Here is a 17,619-nt window from a genome sequence, read left to right on the forward strand (position 1 = left end):
TGGGGGGAGGGCGGAGGTGGCAGTGGGCTGCGGCCAGGGAGGCAGCAATTCCTGCCAAGTGGTCCCAGCTGCCCCTGGTTACAGGCTAATCCCAGCCCTGCTGCAGCCCATCATTCAGGGCGAGCTGCTATCATTAGTGGTGAAGCATTTCTGAGAGTATTCGCTCTCAACTCTGACCACAGGCCCTTTCGGGGAAGGGAGGGAGGAGCCAGGAGACTTAATGGGGCCCACCCTGTTGTCATGTCCAGCTGCTCTGCAGAGGGACAAGCAGCTGCAGACTGGAAGTGATCACGGGCCCCTCAGAGCCTGTGCGTGTGACGGGACTGATGTCGCCTTTCCTGTGCTGCCCACACAGCCTACTGCTTCTTGAGTGGTACAGCCCTCTACTGTGGGCTGTGCGTACCAAATCAAAAAGGCTTTTTTTTTTTTTTTTTTTTTTTGTCCTTTTAAGGGTATTCTTGGCTGGAATAAACCTTTTATTAACCAATTTTATCTCTGTCAAGCTCTCTGCACTCAGCACATTCACATACATTCACCAGTGGCCGAAGATTCTTTCCCTTTGGAACGAATCTGTACTCCTTCTACTTTCGATGAGGAGTTGTGGGAAGATGCTCAATACTAACATTTCTTCCCATGAAGTGGGGACTTTGAAATATTTTTTTTGACTGAGGTGTGGTTGACAGCTTTTAATTTATGAAATTAGCTCAGGAAAAAGTAAGATGGAAAAAGAGAGTCTAAATTAAATCTTTATTTCCATAGCTCAGTTGCACCTTCTTTATCCATTTTTAACGGCCATGCAGTCTTTAGCAGTGAAAAACTGCACGGTTTGCTAGGTGTCTTCTTTCCTTCCTTCCCTCCTTCCTTCCATCCATTTTGATCCAAGAAAAAACTTTTTCCTCAAAAAGTTGTGGTTTTTCCTTACTTAAAAGTGTATAATTTCTTTCTTTCTTTTTTTTCTTTTTTTAAAGATTTTATTTATTTATTTGCCAGACAGAGATCACAAGTAGGCAGCAAGGCAGGCAGAGAGAGAGGAAGAGAAGCAGGCTCCCTGTTGAGCAGAGAGCCCAATGTGGGGCTCGATTCCAGGACCCTGAGATCATGACCTGGGCCGAAGGCAGAGGCTCTAACCCCCTGAGATACCCAGGTGCTGCAAAAGTGTATAATTTCAATGAAGAAAACTAGAAAACTCTAGAAAAGCACAAAAGGAAAAACCAAGGGAATTCATAGTCACAACAGTCAAAGATAATCACTAGTAATATTTTGACTTATGCCCTTCATGTTCGAAAAAGTCCATTTCTTGTGCTGGAGAAGGTGGTTGGTGGGGGCACTTCTCACGCCCCTAAAAACCTCCAAGTTTGTTGTGTTGCGGACTTGTCCCAATATACTGGACGAGAGTCTCACTGGCAGAGGTGTTCTGTGGATATGGAGCCTTCCAGCCCAGCAGGGGACCTTTTCCTTTGGGCTCTACATCTCACCATCGGCGCAGTGAGCAGTGAAAGAATAACCTAGGAGGGATTCAGTTCAAGTCAGGCTGCCCACACCCAGTCTCCACCAAAGAACAGGAGCTCTTGATCTTAGGCTGCCTGGACTTGAGTCTTGCTCCATTGCTTACTTTATCTTCTCTCTTACCTGTAAAATAGGCGTAACAATCGTTAACTCCTTCTAGGGTTTCCATGTTAGATGAGATAAAATAAAGTGCACAGCGCACCAGGGATACCTGTTACGTCATGTTCCAGCCCAGTGCATAGTACACACTCCTGTAGCTACTGCTGTTCCTTTTGTTGCTGATCGTATTCTCACGGCCCGTGTACATGGTGTGAGACTTCTCTCCAAGCAGGTGTGTTTTCTGGACTTCTGTTTCTTTACCTAGACAGGGGTGGTCTTTTCTTTACTAGACAATATTGAAATACTCTCACTTTTAAATACTCTTACTTGAAAACTAATAGATAATGAGTAGTCAGTAGAATAATCTCCTTTGACAAAACCCCTGGACTGAAGGGTGGGGAGCTTAGACATTGTCACTGAGTGAACAAAGTCGGGACAACAGGACTGGGAGAATACGGACTGCCCATTGCCTCGTGTTCTCTGAAGTTGTCAGACGCTCTGCTCCTGGATTCCGCCGTCTTCGGTGATGTAGATCCCTTTATGCTATGTTCCTCATTTATTTGGAACGGACCATTGAGCCATCTTTCCTAGATAAAACCTGTCAACATATGCGTGGGCTGGAGTTGTCTAGTGCCCCTTGACTTCTTTTTCCCTAGGACTGTATGTTTCTAGCTATAGAGAAAATATATTTAGATAAGTTTTGGGCACTTTTTACCTAATGGGAGAATTATGTCATCTGTAGCCTGTCCAGTGATTGGTGTTTATTTATTACATTTGAGCCCAATAAAAATAATGTGATGGTCATAGGATATTTTGCCAGTTACTTCAGATGTGGGGGCAATTCACTTTGGATTTGTTTACTTCAAGTGGAAAAGTTTACCCAAAGTTGCTTTCTGGGCTATGACCAAGAGGGAAGCTTACCTGTGTCTCTCTGTTTGGAGCCAGCTTCTGTTGAGTCAAAGACTACCGGGGCTTTTAAAAGTCTTATTTCCAATAAATAGTGAGAGAGGGGATACGATGACTTAGATGGGACATACTTCTTTCTTTTTCACAGTGACTTATATCTGTCTGCTTTATACTTTGAATTTCCAGGACACACAGACATTCAGGTGGCTCAGCCAGAACAGCCCCAGCAACTGGTGAGCAAAGCCCTGGTACTAGCAACCGGCACCGCCAGCCCGTCAAGAACCCAACCCACAATGGCTTGGCCAATGGCACAGGTGAGTGACAGCACAAAATACCGGCCTGGACTAAAGCAGTGGCTTCTAACCTTGCTCACTGCGTCAGAATGTAGGGTGGGCTAGGGAAGACTCCAATACTAAAATCCATCAGCCTTCCCATCTTCTTTTGTCTGTGGCATATTCTTTTCATCCGAGAATATTCTCCATATGACTGCAGTCTTCTAAAATATTCCTTTGCACAAAAATCAAAAGTGTTAATTTTTAAAGTCATTTCTGATCAGTATTGGGGGAAAGGGGGTACCTTATTTAAATATGACACATTTTTTATTTCCTTAATTTAAGGGAATGATCAGACCAGGGAGAAAAAGACTAAGTATTGTTTCTCAGAGCTGGGTTTGAGCAGATGGCAGCACTGTTGGACCCATTGGGATGCTGACTAGCAGCAAAGTGCCATAGGGGGTGGGGATGTGGGGGGGTGAGTGTGGGGGGCACATTCCATGGTTGTTCCAGTGAGAGTATTCATACCATTGGAGAATGGGTAGCCCTTCCATATCCACAGAGAACTTTTGTGCCCTTGATTCTACTTCTCTGTAAGTGGGAAGGGAAGGACCTGTTTCAAAACAAATCAATTTTTTGGTCATGCTTTCTTTCTGTCTCCTCAGGACAGTGTCAAATTAAAAAGCAAAAAAGTTTGTTTTTCTCAATGTCTTGAAGATATGTCAAATCTTTAGTGACTGCCAGTCATTTGGTAATTTGTCTTAATTTGAAGCGTTTGGGAGAGGACTTGGATGTTTATTTCAGTAAACTGTAGATGAGGGAGATGCAGATTTTTTAAAAAATGTATTTTTAATTATTTTTTTAAGAGTAGATCTCTTTTTGTTGTTGTTGTTCTGGTTTTTTATTTATTTGACAGAGAGATAGCACAAGCAGGGGGAGCAGGACAGGGAGAAGCAGGCTCACTCACCCCATGTATTGGGGGAAAGGGGGTACCTTGATCCCAGGACCCTGAGATCATGACCTGAGCCGAAGGCAGATGCTGAACCAACTGAGCCACCCAGGCTCAGATGTTTAAATCAGTACGTGACATGGAATGAGTTTTGTAGATGCTGTGATAGCTGAGGTGTGGCGTGAAGGAGGGGAGATTGGAGCAGCATACCTTCTTGACAGGCTAATAGATAGGTCTTGTTGCTGCCCCTTGTGAGCCGACTTACTGAGTCAGAGAGTTCAACTAGGAATGCTTTCTAGTGGCTTTCAGCTGGCGGGCAGCACCGTATGAGGGCTGCAGAGCCCCTCCGATAGTTCAGGGTGGAGGGGCCTGTCCTTCTGGCCTCTGTGCATGTGTGGTGAGTGGACATTCTCCCTGGAGTTGGGGACCTACCTGAAGGAATTAAGTTAGTTTGTTCCTCCTGAGCCTTGAGGATGAGGATGAGCTGGGGATGAGGAGTACAAGTAGCTACCATCTCAGCGCACCTGGTGCTCCTGTGCTGACCGCCATATTCACGTGCTGGGACATCCAGTCGTAGTGACCATTGACCATGGGGGGCCCTGGCTTCCAGTCTGGGGGAAGGGGATGGTGAGGTGGCAGCCATGGAATGTGATATAGAAAACCGTATATAGCTCCATGAGCACCAATAAACGTGCTTCTCTTTGGAAAATAAGTCACGGGGTGCCTGGGTGGCTCAGTAGGTTAAACATTTGCCTTTGGCTCAGGTCATGATCCCACAGTCCTGGGATCAAGCCCCATGTCAGGCTCCCTGATCAGCAGACGAGTGTGCTTTTCCCTCTCCCTGCCCACGTTCATGCTCTCTAGCTCACTTTTCTCAAATAAATAAATAAAAATCTTTAAAAAAAAAAAAAAAAAGGAAAGAAATAAGTCACTTGTAGAGAAGGGCCAGCATTTACAAATGGGGGAGGGGAACTGGGTTTTTGGAACCACTTGTTTCTGGAGGCTGTGGCCAGGCTATCATGGGCCTTTGTTTTTTAGGGGCCTACATTACTTGAAACTGGTTTCCTTCAACCACCTCTGCTTTTCTTATAAAAACTATTGGTAAATTGACTTTATATGGCGATGGTCTTTGAGTCACTCCTATTGGGTACTGCAGCAGATCTGTGTTTCCCCTACGTTTATTTTTAGGTACCGTTGCATATTGTCCTTATCTCCAGGAACGCTATGTTTCAGCAGACAAGGCAGGTGCCAGCCATGTCTTCAGAAAGCCAAATGTCTCTAACCCCAAACTGCACTGGGAATGTTTTATAGTGTTGTATCTGAGTGCCCAGACTGTTCCCAGAACCCATCTGTGAAGGACAGTCATTGCATTTTGGGGATTTCTGCCTGTTAAAATACTAAGGCCTTGGCCTCTATCTCGTCTCTCTACTTTCTGCTGCGGTGACGGTTCACCTTTGCTTCCAGCCAGCCTGGGTTTTGTAGGCTTTTTAATGTCTATCCAAGGGGTACGGAAAGATCTTACCTTTCCTTTGGGGAGCAGACAGAAACCCTCCTTTCCGGCAGCACGAGACGAGAAAGGAGTTTGAGGCTGTGAATGAGGACATCTTCATCTTTCAATATGTTGCTCTTAGAACTGTGAAGACCAGTTCCAAAATGGTGGTAGTAGCTGTGCCTCCAGGAAATATTTCCACAGACATACAAGATTTATTTAGCAAGCCTTCTTGGCTATGCTCTGCAGTTATGCATGAAAAAGACATTTAGGGCAAAAACAGAGCTGAGTTCCAGGTGGTTTTTTCATGTTGTCACAACTGTAAAGTATCCTTTTTTGTAAAATGAAAGTGAATGGCAGCCTGTCTGTATAAATGTAACATTACGAAGTTTTAGAAGTGGTGCAGCCGAGTAGATGAATAGTATAGCACTTCATTGAGACCTGTGTGCCATGATTTACTTTCTAACTTTTTATTGAAAACTTTATCCAAGAAAATTACATCTCTTATTCCTCTCTTAAATGTGATTTCCATGCACATAAAGCCTGGAGTCACACTGGTCGCGGTCAGATTCCGGAGGCGCCCCTCCCCCTGCACACACCATGTACAGTATGTGTGTAAGGCCCAGTTTCCTCATTGATAAAATGAGGACAAGAGTATATATCTCATAAAGTTGTTAGAAGGAATAAATTATATAAAACATGTAGAGTGCCTGAGACTGTCAAAGTTAGTTTTTCATACAATTTTAATTATGTAGCATAGATATGAGGGTTTTTAAAATCCCATTTTTTTTTTTAAAGATTTTATTTATTTATTTGACAGAGATCACAAGTAGACAGAGAGGCAGTCAGAGAGAGAGAGAGAAGCAGGCTCCCTGCTGAGCAGAGAGCCTGATGCGGGGCTCGATCCCAGGGCTCTGGGATCATGACCTGAGCCGAAGGCAGAGGCTTTAACCCACTGAACCACCCAGACACCCCCAGATCCCATTGTTTTTTTACACACAGTTCTACGTCTATGTTGTCTTGTTTGCTTTTTTAGTGACCTCCTACTGTTTCACAGTTAATATGTCAGAATTCATTTAACCATTCAATTCATACGCATTTCCCTATTATAAAACAAAATCTGATTGCAAATGTCTTTGCACACATCTTTGTTTCTTCTTGCGTAGTTTGTGTCAAAGGACATAAATTTTTAAAAATGAGATCGAATGTGTTATTACCAGCTTGCCTTCCAAAGGGATTGAAGCAATCACAGTAGTATAAAATTTCTGTTAGGTTGTATATGAAGTTTATTTTTTCCTGAAACTGTGTAAATACTGGCTTATCATTTTGCTAACAGCTGTTAAGTGCCACTTCATTGTTGAGCCTAATTGCACGTTTCCAGTTATTAGTTGCTTGCTCGACTGTTTCTTTCCTCTTGTGTGATTTTTTTTCATAGCATTTGATTTTTGTTTGTTTGGAGATTGAGAGATTTATATATTTTGGTACAAGTTTTTTTTTTTTTTTTTTTTAATTGTGGCAAAATATACATAGCCATTAAACCATTTGAAGTGTGTAATGTAGTAGTATTAAGTACATTGTCAGTGTTATGCAATTGTCACCACCACTGTGCACATCCAGATCTTTCTCATCTTCTCAAACTGAAACTCTGTATCCCTTGAACAATAACTTTCTCCTCTCTATCTGCCCTCCAGCGCCTACCCTTGGTAACCTCTAGTCTCCTCTCTTATTTGTCTTGTTTGCTTATTCTTGGCTCCTGGCTGGCTTGGTCAGTAGGACAAGAGACTCTTGATCTTGGGGTCATGAGTTTGAGCTCCATGCTGTGCATAGAGATTACTGGGGCGGGGGGGGGGGTACTTAAAAGATAACCAGTGGCTAATAATTTAATCTATGATTTTGCTTATTCTGGTACCTCTTATAAGTGGAATAGTTTGTACTTTGTCTCTGGCCTATTTCACTTAGCATGTTTTCAAGATTTATCCACATTGTAGCATGTTTCATTCCTTTTTAAGGCTGAATAATGTTCCATTGCATGTGTGTACCACATTTTATTTATCGCTTCATCTATTGGTGGACCCAGTGGATGGTGCTTACCTTTTGGCTGTTTTGAATAATATCAAATAATGCTGTTGTGAATATGGGTGTACATCTTTCAGTTCTTTTGGCTATAAACCTAGGAGTAGAGTTGGTGGGGGTAAATGTCTGGTAATTTTGTGTAACTTTTTGAGGAGCCCCCAAACTATTTTCCATTGCAGCTGCACCATTTTACATTTCCTCTAGCAGTGAATGAGTGTTCCAGTTTTTTCATATCCCTTGCCAACACTTGTTTTCTGGTGTGTGTTTTTTTTTTTAAATGTAATAGCTATCAATATATACTAAGTACTTCGGTCTAAGTTTTATCTGTTAAATTTGTGATTTTAAGTTTCCTTCCTATATTATTGTTTTACATTTTATCTCATTTTCTGTGGCTTTTGTAGTAAAGGGGAATGAAAATTTAAAAATAATTATGCCTGAGCATTTAAAAAAAATGTTTATAGTTTTACTTTTTGCTTCAGTAGTAGAAAAAATTCTCTCTTGTCTGTGGCTAGGATAAATACTTGATCTGTTTGACTTTTTTTTTTCATGGTTACAAAATAACTTATCCTAATGGAATGTTGTATACTGATATGTCTGAATACATATTAAATATAATGAAGTCTGGGTCCGAATTAATTTTTCTTTATATTGGGGTCCTATTATTCCAGAAACAATTTTTTTTCCTCACTGGTGGTTTTACTTAGTGCTTATCACTTATCATGTTCTTAATATGTAGTGAGAATTTATTTCTGAACTCATTCCATTTATTTCCAGTTTGGGGCTGTTCCCATGTGATTCTGATTCTTGACGTGTGATAGTGTGTTTTCTAATGTTTTGAAGGGTTATTCCTGATATTTTTTGGTATTACACATTTTCAAAACAAATTTCAGTCTTTGAGTTCTTAGAAGTGTGATGGGATATACTTAGAAGTTGGGCAAATCTGTATTTTGGTCAAGGAAGGACTGAACTTTCCCATGGTATGGCTTTGTAAGGTTTTCAAGTCTCTCTTCTTGCTTTCCAGCTAATTTTTCTTCTCCCCCCCCCCCCCCCATCTAATTTGGTTGTTTTTCTTTATATAAGCGCCTCACCGTATGTCATGCTAATAATGAAAGATTTTTCTGGTTTTGGTTGCTCTCATGAAGAACCGAGCAGCTAGTTGCCTTGGAATGCATTGCTTGTGTTTCATGGATGAGCGATAGTGACTGCTTTGCTGTGAATCATATGTTATGAGCTGATCTTCAGTTTAAAAAGTTTCCACTGTTGGCAATAGCCTTTGCCATGCCTGAATGTGGGGGTTAAAAAGGCCTGTGTATATACCAAGAGCCAGCACTATGCTACACACACCTGAAGGTCTTGGAACATACAGTGAGCTGGCAGTGTGTCCAGGATTAAGAACAAGAATTTACAAATCCTGATCTTTTCTTGGCTAACTGCGACTAGGGTATGTCTCAGTCCTGACTGAATAACTGATTCATAAATTTAGGTTGTTTAACCAGCCTCACAGAGGGAAGCTTGTGAAATATTCCTTGTTGCAGAAACCAGAGGCCGTTCAACTACCATTTTACCTACTTACCCCATTTACTGCGTCATCTTGGTACCCAACTTTTCTTCCCATAGGGGAAAGCCTTCAAAGCCATCTTCGTTTCTTCTCCCCTCCATTCCTCTCCCCTCTTCCTCCAAGTAAAACCATTGCTTTTACTTTGTGGTGTTCTGGATTTGAGTACTGGTTTTGCTATTTGCCAACTGCATGGCTCCTGTCTGGATGGAACCTCTGAGCTTCAGTTTTGTCTTAAATAGAATGAGAATAGTAGGGGCGCCTGGGTGGCTCAGTGGGTTAAAGCCTCTGCCTTCGGCTCAGGTCATGATCCCAGAGCCCTGGGATCGAGCCCCGCATCAGGCTCTCTGCTCAGCAGGGAGCCTGCTTCTCTCTCTCTCTGCCTGTCTCTCTGCTTACTTGTGATCTCTCTCTGTCAAATAAATAAATAAAATCTTAAAAAAAAAAAAAAAAGAATGGGAATAGTTATCTTCCTTGCAGAGCTATTAGGCAGGTAAATGAGTTGATGAAAATAAGTTTGCTAAAGGGATTGTAGGTTCCTGAATTGGATCTTGGAACAGAAAAAGGGCATGAGTGGTAAAGCTGGTGCATCCAAATAAAGTCTGAAGTTGGGTTGATAGTAATGTACTGGTGTTCATTTTTCAGCTTCAACATATGTGCTAACCTTCCCATACTATTGCTCTTCGTGGTATCTTTTCAACTTTTCTGTAAGTCTATAAAGTTATTCCAAAATAAAAATGAAAAGAAACTGCTTTGTGATTGATAGTGTTACACAAATGTCAGATGGTTTTATTTCAGACTTCTTTCACTAGATTATTAGGTTTATTAAGCAAGTATTTCTTTTTTGGGGAAAGATTTTATTTATTTATTTGACAGACAGAGATCACAAGTAGGCAGAGAGGCAGGCAGAGAGAGAGAGGGGGAAGCAGACTCCCTGCTGAGCAGAGAGCCCGATGTGGGGCTCGATCCCAGGACCATGGAATCATGACCTGAGCTGACGGCAGAGGCTTTAGCTCACTGAGCCACCCAGGTGCCCCTAAACAAGTATTTCTTGAACAAATATCTGTCGAATGACATTTTGCTAAGGAGCATAGATGGTGTAAAGAGTTATAAAATAAGGGGGCATGTGGGTGGCTCGGCCAGTTGGGCATCTACCTTTGGCTCAGATCCTGATCCAGGGTCCTGGGATCGAGCCCTGCATTGGGTTCCCTGCTCGGTGGGCAGCCTGTCTCTCCTGCTCCCCCTGCTTGTGCTCTCTCTCTCTGTCAAATAAATGAATCTTTTTTTTTTTTTTTAAAGATTTTATTCATTTCTTTGACAGAGAAAGATCACAGGTAGGCAGAGAGGCAGTCAGAGAGAGAGAGAGAGAGAGAGAGAGAGAGAGAGAGAAGCGGGCTTCCCGCTGAGCAAAGAGCTGGATGATCCCAAGACCCTGAGATCATGACCTGAGCCGAAGGCAGCGGCTTAACCTACTGAGCCATCCAGGTGCCCCAGTGAATAAAATCTTTAAAAAAATTATAAAATAAGTTTCTGCCCTCCAGTCTGTTTAGAAAAAGAAGCTCAAGACACTGTCAGCTAAGTATCAACACAGCAGATGTCACAGGGGCTGTGTGTTGAGTAGTCAAGAGCACAGGTATTGTGGGATTCATGGAGAGGATCAGTCTGGCTTATGTAGTGTAGAGGGCTCCAGGGAGTGGGGCTCAAGTGAGAAAGAGGTGTAGACAAGAACACAGGAGACAGAGAGTGGAAGTAGTGAAAAACAAAGGAAACAAATTTGCTCTTGTTTTCAAGAAGGGTGCAGTCTTTGCAGGGAGCTACGTTGTCTATATCACACGATTAGGATTAATAGAAAACATGTAAAATACAGCAGTTCTCTAAATCATGACTAAATTGTAACTCCTTGTCTTTGTCAGTCCAGTTTTTTTCTCTACTTGAAGCCCCATCACGGCCTGATTATGGTGCTCTGTCCTTGGCTTACTGGTGTAACCAGTAACTTAATCATCTGCAGAGTCAGAAGCCGTGATGGGCTGCATTTACTGCTGAGTTTCTTTCAAGCTCTCATGTTCTAAGACACACACATAAACTTTTTGAGCATAGAAGAATACAAGCACGGACACAGAAAGTTTGTCAGTACAAGGATATCCGGCTCGCACACTCTATTTCCAAATCAAAGTGTAGCACAGAGCTCCAAAACAGATGAGCGCCTGTGGTGAATCAAGGTCTATGAACGGATGCAGTCCTGGTGGGAACCCTTCGAACTAGATTTATATCTACAAGTGTGACCTGATCCAAATAGCATTGATTAGAGGGTCTTTACCATTGGCATGCTGTGGAAAATGGGGCTCTGCTTTTGTTCTTTTCATGTCAATAATTTCGTTATAATTATTTTCAATAGGTAATACATGTACATTATGAGAATTTTATTTTTATTTTTAAAAGATTTTATTTATTTATTTGACAGAGAAAGAATACAAGCAGGTAGAGCAGCAGGCAGAGAGAGAGGGAGAAGCAGGCTTCCCAAAGAGTGGGGAGCATGATGTGGGGCTTGACCCCAGAATCCTGGGATCGCAACCTGACACTTAATGGACTAAGCCACCCAGGCGCCCCCATCTTGAGAATTTGAAAAGTATAAGAACTCAGTGTAAAGAAAGTCTCTTCCCGTTCTCGTCCTCTCGCCCCCAGTTTCTTCCCCAGAGGCAGTCACTATTGTGTTTCTTATGATTCTTTGAAAGATACTCTTTGACTATACAGGCATATGCACATCTATTTGAAGGCACACATATACACACACACACGCTAGCAAAATATATATGCTGTTCTGCCCTTTCCCACTTAATAATTATCTTAGAAATTTTTGCATAGATTTTTGAAGCAAACTTGAAGAAATTTGCCACTTTACTCCCTTTGCCATTTTACTAACCCCAACCAGATATGGGGACAATTTTAGTATCAAAAATAATAATAATCGCTATGGATTGAAATATTTTAAATAAGTTTAAATCCAAGAGCTTATGATGATTTTTACACAAAACGAAATTTCATTTTTTATTTTTGGAGGATGGAAGGAAATCAATTCATTATTCTGAAAATTGGTAAATAAAAAGAAAGACCCAAGCATTTCTCCTGCCTTTTCTTTGCAAGCTGAACCTCAAGGTAGCCAAATAATTGACAAGGGAAAGTTTCTCCTATAGGCATGGTAGGATTAGAATATGGCTGTTTTGCAATCCCCAACCAACTTATGGATCTAGGCAATAATCATCAGTGGGTGCTGACATTGCAGAAGGGTGACAGCCAGCTGTGATGTGCCTCCTAATGGAAGTATGCAACTCCCTGTGTGTCACCAACATTGAATATATAACAGCAAAAAGAAAATTACAGTAAACCCAGCTCTAAATATTACTGGTTCATGGCTATTTTAATTTCATCTCTAGGCCCACCACCTCTGTTCTACACCCCCACCCCACATTCCCCCCACCTCCCTCTTACTGCATCTATTTTATTTTTTAAGTTTTATTATTATTATTATTATTATTATTATTTTATTTTATTTTATTTTTTTTTTTTAAAGATTTTATTTATTTATTTGACAGACAGAGATCACAAGCAGGCAGAGAGGCAGGCAGAGAGAGAGGAGGAAGCAGGCTCCCCGCCGAGCAGAGAGCCCGATGTGGGACTCGATCCCAGGACCCTGAGATCATGACCTGAGCCGAAGGCAGAGGCTTAACCCTCCGAGCCACCCAGGCACCCCAATTATTATTATTATTTTAAATGGATGTCCTGTGTGGTGGGTGAGCTCAGGGTTGGTAAGATCACTCTTTCTCTCTTTCTTTCTTTTTTTTTTTTTTTGATTTTATTTATTTATTCGACAGATAGAAATCACATGTAGGCAGAGAGAGAGGAAGAGAAGCTGGCTTCCTGCTGAGCAGAGAGCCCAACGTGGGGCTTGATCCCAGAACCCTGGGATCATGACCTGAGCCAAAGGCAGAGGCTTAACCCACTGAGCCACCCAGGCGCCCCAAGTTTTATTATTTTTTTAAAGATTTTATTTATTTGTCACAGAGAGAGAGGGAGAGCACAAGCAGGGGGAGCAGCAGGCAAAGGGAGACGGGGCTCCCCGCTGAGCAGGGAGCCCCAAATGGGACTTGTTCCCAGCACCCTGGGATCATGACTTGAGCCGAAGGCAGACACTAAACCAACTGAGCTACCCAGGCACCCCCTCTTACTGCATTTAAATTTTCCATATTGCCAGCTGTTCTCCACAGAGGTTCTAATAATTTCTGCTCCTGCCAACAGTATGTGAGAATGCCAGTTTTTCTTATACTCTTACCAGTGTTTTTTTTTTTTTTTTAATTTACCAGATTAATTTTTTTAAAGGGGGGATGGGGCAGAGAGAGAGAATCTTAAGCAGCCTCCACACCCAGGCAGAGACTGATGCGGGGCTCCATCTCACAGCCCTGAGATCATGACCCAAGCTGAAATCAGGAGTCGGATATCCACTTAACTGCCTAAGCCATCCAGGTGCCCCTTAGATTGCATCTCTCATAGTTGAGATTGAGCATCTTTTAATATGTTTAGGGGTAATTTGTATTTCTTTTACTCTGAAGTGCCTGTGCATATTTTTGGTCTTTTTCTTACTGATTTGTAGAGATACTTTTCATATCAAAGGAATTAGCCATTAATCCGTAGTATGAGTTGGCAATAATTTTTCCCAGCTTGTTTTTCTTTGATTTTTGTTTGTGATTTTTTTTTTGCCATTAAAAAAAAAAACCACCCTTTAATATAGTTGAATTCATTCATTTTTATGTCTTCTAGATTTTGGGTTATACTTCAGAAAGTTTTTTCCACTTTGAGATAAAAATATTCTCCTGTGTTTTCTTTAGTTTCTTTTTAGCTTCATTTCTTATGTCAAAATTTTTGATTCATCTGGAATTTATTTTCATGTCCTGGATAAGGGAGGGCTATAACTCATCTTTTCCTCAGTGTACTACCCAGTTGTCACAGTGCTGTCCACTGAATGATCTCTTTGCTACGGTCATTTAAAATGCCCCCTTTGTCATATACTGAATTCCTGTGTGTGTTTAATAATGTTTCTGAACTTCCTGTTTATTTCATCAACATCTGCTTATTCTTCTGTTAACCCCACATTCTTTTAATTGTTACAGCTTTATGATGTGTTACTACTTTAGAGAACTCTTCTCCCTCCCACACACATTCACACAGCACTCTTCAGAATTTTCATGGCTGTTCTTCTGTATTTTGTTTTGTTTTTTTAAATTATTTTTCCCAAACATTTTATATATTTTAAGGAGAGAGAGCGAGAACGAGTGTGAGCAGGGAGAGGGGCAGAAGGGGAGGGAGAAGGACAAGCAGATTCTTCGCTTAGCACACAGCCCGACACAGGGCTCCATCCCACCACCCGGAGATCATGACCTGAGCTGAAGTTACTAGTCAGAGGCTTAACATCTTGAGCCATCCAGGCACCCCTAGTTTTTCTTATAACTTTTAGAATGAACTTATTTGGTTCTCAAAAATGTCATGATGATTTTTGTATTGGAATAGAGTAAAATTTATAGATTTGCCTGAAGAGAGTTGCCATCTGTTGTGTCTCACCAACTCAGCTGAGCTAGAATAGGAATAGAAGTACGAAGTCTCACATCTGTGTGGGGGAAATACCAGTTGCGTAAGATGGCATCACTTATTAAACAACTAATTTAGTTGATGTGCCAGACCGTGTTTCATACACTGGTGAGAAAGCAAATGAATGGATTACAGGTAGTCCCTAGGCTCTTTTTCATTTCTGAAGAGCGGGTGGCATCACATCGTGTGAAGAAATTTTGGTTCCAGCTGGCCCCCGGTCTCAGGTAAGCCAGGAGGATCCCGTCTTGGCTTCAGTTGTTACCGTCTTGGGTTGCTTTGAAGGATATTCACAGAGGGAGAAGGAGAGCATCGTTAGTGAGGAGTTCAGGCTCTGGACACAGGCAGTAGGGGTGAGAATTAGGTGCCTATCCACCTCAGCAGTTTATTTGACCTCTTTGAGCCTTAGTTTCCACAACTGTAAAATGGGATATTCATTGTACCTAATGTGTGGGGTTGTGTGTGAGGCTTAAATGAGGTAATGCAAAATGCTTTGCACTTTGCCTGGCATACACTGGTGTTGTGTACATGTTAACTACTACCACTTAGATTGGAAATCTGACTCTGCTGGTCTGGTGGTGTCTGTTATATTATGTTCAGTTCCTGCTGTCATTATTGAGGAGAGGCAGTAGGAGAAAATACCAAAAGAGAGCAGCCTGGTGATAAGAAGGGAAGGGCCTAGTAACATTAAAGAAAGAACAGGCCTTCTTACCAGAGAAGAGAAGGTGAATGAGAAACAGGGTAGCCACATACTTACACTGTATTGGGTGGGGGGTGGGGTGGGTGGGGCCCCACTCTAAGCCCCACCCCATAGAACCAGCCAGTAAAATTCTGCTTCACGTAAGAAAAAACTTGCTGTCAGGACATCTGCTCAGTGATGGGATAGTAGCGAATTCCTTGTCAGAAGCGTTTAAGAAGAGTCTAGATAGTGCATTTGTTACATTTGAAACTGCAAAAAGAATTTCTGAATTAGGAAGATGAGGCTAAATCACATCTAAGGGGTTTTCCTACAGAATTCTAGTATAAATGTGCACATATGCAATCACATATGTAGAAAATTCTCGGCATATGGCTTAGCCATTTTCAAAGAATTCTTCGAAAACCTCATTGGATCCCTTTTTGAATAAGAAGCTATTGCATTGTCTTGGGGTCCTTGTGAACATGAATGATCATAAAAGAGATAAAGAAGTAGAGAAATAAGGAGACTCAGAACAGGCTTATTTGACTTCTTCGTCTTTGTCTATCGTTATTTGGCAGACAAGTCCCTCATCTTTTTCATCTATAGTATTAATCTTTGTTCCATGCTTTGAGCATGAGACTTTAAAAGAACAAGCACATGGTTGGAAGTTCTTTGCTTCTTAGAGTATAGAGAGCTTTTTGAAGGAAGGTGCTATTTGTGCCTGGCAGACAAATGGCAAGGTCAAAGAAATGTGACCCTGCAGATGTGGCCTTGGCCTTGCTTCATTTAGCACCAACACACCTCCCTATTACCCGCCTTCTTGCTCCTCTTTTATTGTAATATGTGTAATCAGAATACTTTAGAAAAATGTAATACAGGTATACAAAAGAGGTAACATTATATATATTTATTTCAGATCCATCTCCCACTTGTTGGCGGTGGGGTGCGGGGGTGGAGAACAGGGGCAGGTCATTACTGACTTGCTATCATTTCCAAAGTTATGTTTTATAAAACTTTTTGCTGTTGCCAGATACATGCGTGGTAACATCATAGGTGCTGTGTTACCACTTTAAGGGAAAAATCTAGTTATTGTGAATACGAGTCTGAGTTGATCTCTCCAGTACGATTTCTCTGTTTTCAGTGAACGACGAACCCACTGCAGCCACTGATCCTGAAGAACCCTCTGTTGTTGGGGTGACATCGTCGCCTGCTGCGGTGTCGAGTGTGACCCCGAACCCCACCTCAGTGTCTCTCCCTGCTTCGGCCACCCCAGCGGAAGGAGAGGAGCCTAGCACCTCAGGCACCCAGCAGCTCCCGGCAGCTGCCCAGGCCCTTGATGCTTTGCCCGCCGGGTGAGTAGCCTTTTGGCCCACAGCAGCGTTTACCCCTCTCAAAACTCAGGCTCCTTCGCCAGGACAGAAACAACATGGTTATTTATTACCTAGTGGCTTGTAGTCTCTGGGGAGGCTGCCATGCACAGGAGTGAGGGAGGTGTAGAAGAACTGCTTATTCTACAGAAATCCTGAAAAGAATCTAAATCATCTGGGGCAGAATCAATGCTACCTTATACCATGACTTGAAATGAATGGCTTGACTTAAAGAGTCAAGGAACAAGGAGCTCATTTTGCCTTCCTTCGTCTTTGGAAGGTGTTCATTGAGATCCTGCTGAGAAAGCTGCTTTTCTCTCCTGAATTTTATCTTAACCATCTCTGGAGGATATCCGGCTCAGAATATTATTGTATACACGTCCTGTAATACACTGGGGCTAACAACTAACTAACTACAACAACTACTAACAACACGGACTAACTCGTTTTCTGGCCATCCTTTAGTTCAGAGTTAAATCTAATGGTAAGACCTTGGATGGTAAGAAGGCGACCCCATTAAGCCAAAAGGAAGCTCAAATTGGGCTATATAGTCGAGAGAGATTAAAAACGTGGACCCTGGAATCAAACAGATCTGGCTTCCGGTCTCCACTGGATCCGATGTGTCCTTGCTCAAATGCTTCACCGTCTCTGCAAGGGGGAGTTCATAACCTTACGTGTCTGTCTAGGAAGTGGAAGGCGGAACATGCTGGATGTTCCACCTGGTGAGTGATATTTTTGAATCGACTGTGAGGGAACGGTGAAGAAAGGGAATGGTTCTGAACCGGGGAATGAAGTCTTATCTCAGCAACCGCCAGTCATTGTCAGAGCCAGTCCTGTTCTGGTCCTCAAATCCATCCTGCTTATCAGTTTGGTACCAAGGAAACCAGTGTCTTTATCACCCTAGTCCCTGGTCTGGCTGATGGCGGTGGTGGTGATGTGTGGCTAGCTCCCCTGAACCCTGGTAGTTCATAAAGGGCAAGGGAAGGATGCACAGTCTCTTGCTTGATGTATAATATGCTCCATCTTCTTAAGCCTCTTTAGAAAACCAGCTTGTTAGAAACAAAAATCGTAAATCTGAAGGCAAATGTGA

The 17,619-nt window shown here is 42.2% G+C and overlaps 1 protein-coding gene across 2 annotated transcripts in view; it reads left to right on the top strand.

Annotated features, from left to right (window-relative positions):
- WWP2 (WW domain containing E3 ubiquitin protein ligase 2) overlaps nucleotides 1-17,619 on the top strand; it is a 150,700-nt gene that overhangs the window by 90,830 nt on the left and 42,251 nt on the right. For both annotated transcript variants that reach the window (XM_059383233.1, XM_059383234.1), the window contains exons 7-8: nucleotides 2,698-2,825; nucleotides 16,304-16,514. In XM_059383233.1, coding sequence (XP_059239216.1) covers nucleotides 2,698-2,825; nucleotides 16,304-16,514 — 339 coding nt within the window. The remainder of the gene's footprint in view (nucleotides 1-2,697; nucleotides 2,826-16,303; nucleotides 16,515-17,619) is intronic.

This window comes from Mustela nigripes, chromosome 17 (genome assembly GCF_022355385.1).
Source record: "Mustela nigripes isolate SB6536 chromosome 17, MUSNIG.SB6536, whole genome shotgun sequence".
In the NCBI taxonomy this organism is placed as follows: Eukaryota; Metazoa; Chordata; class Mammalia; order Carnivora; family Mustelidae; genus Mustela; species Mustela nigripes.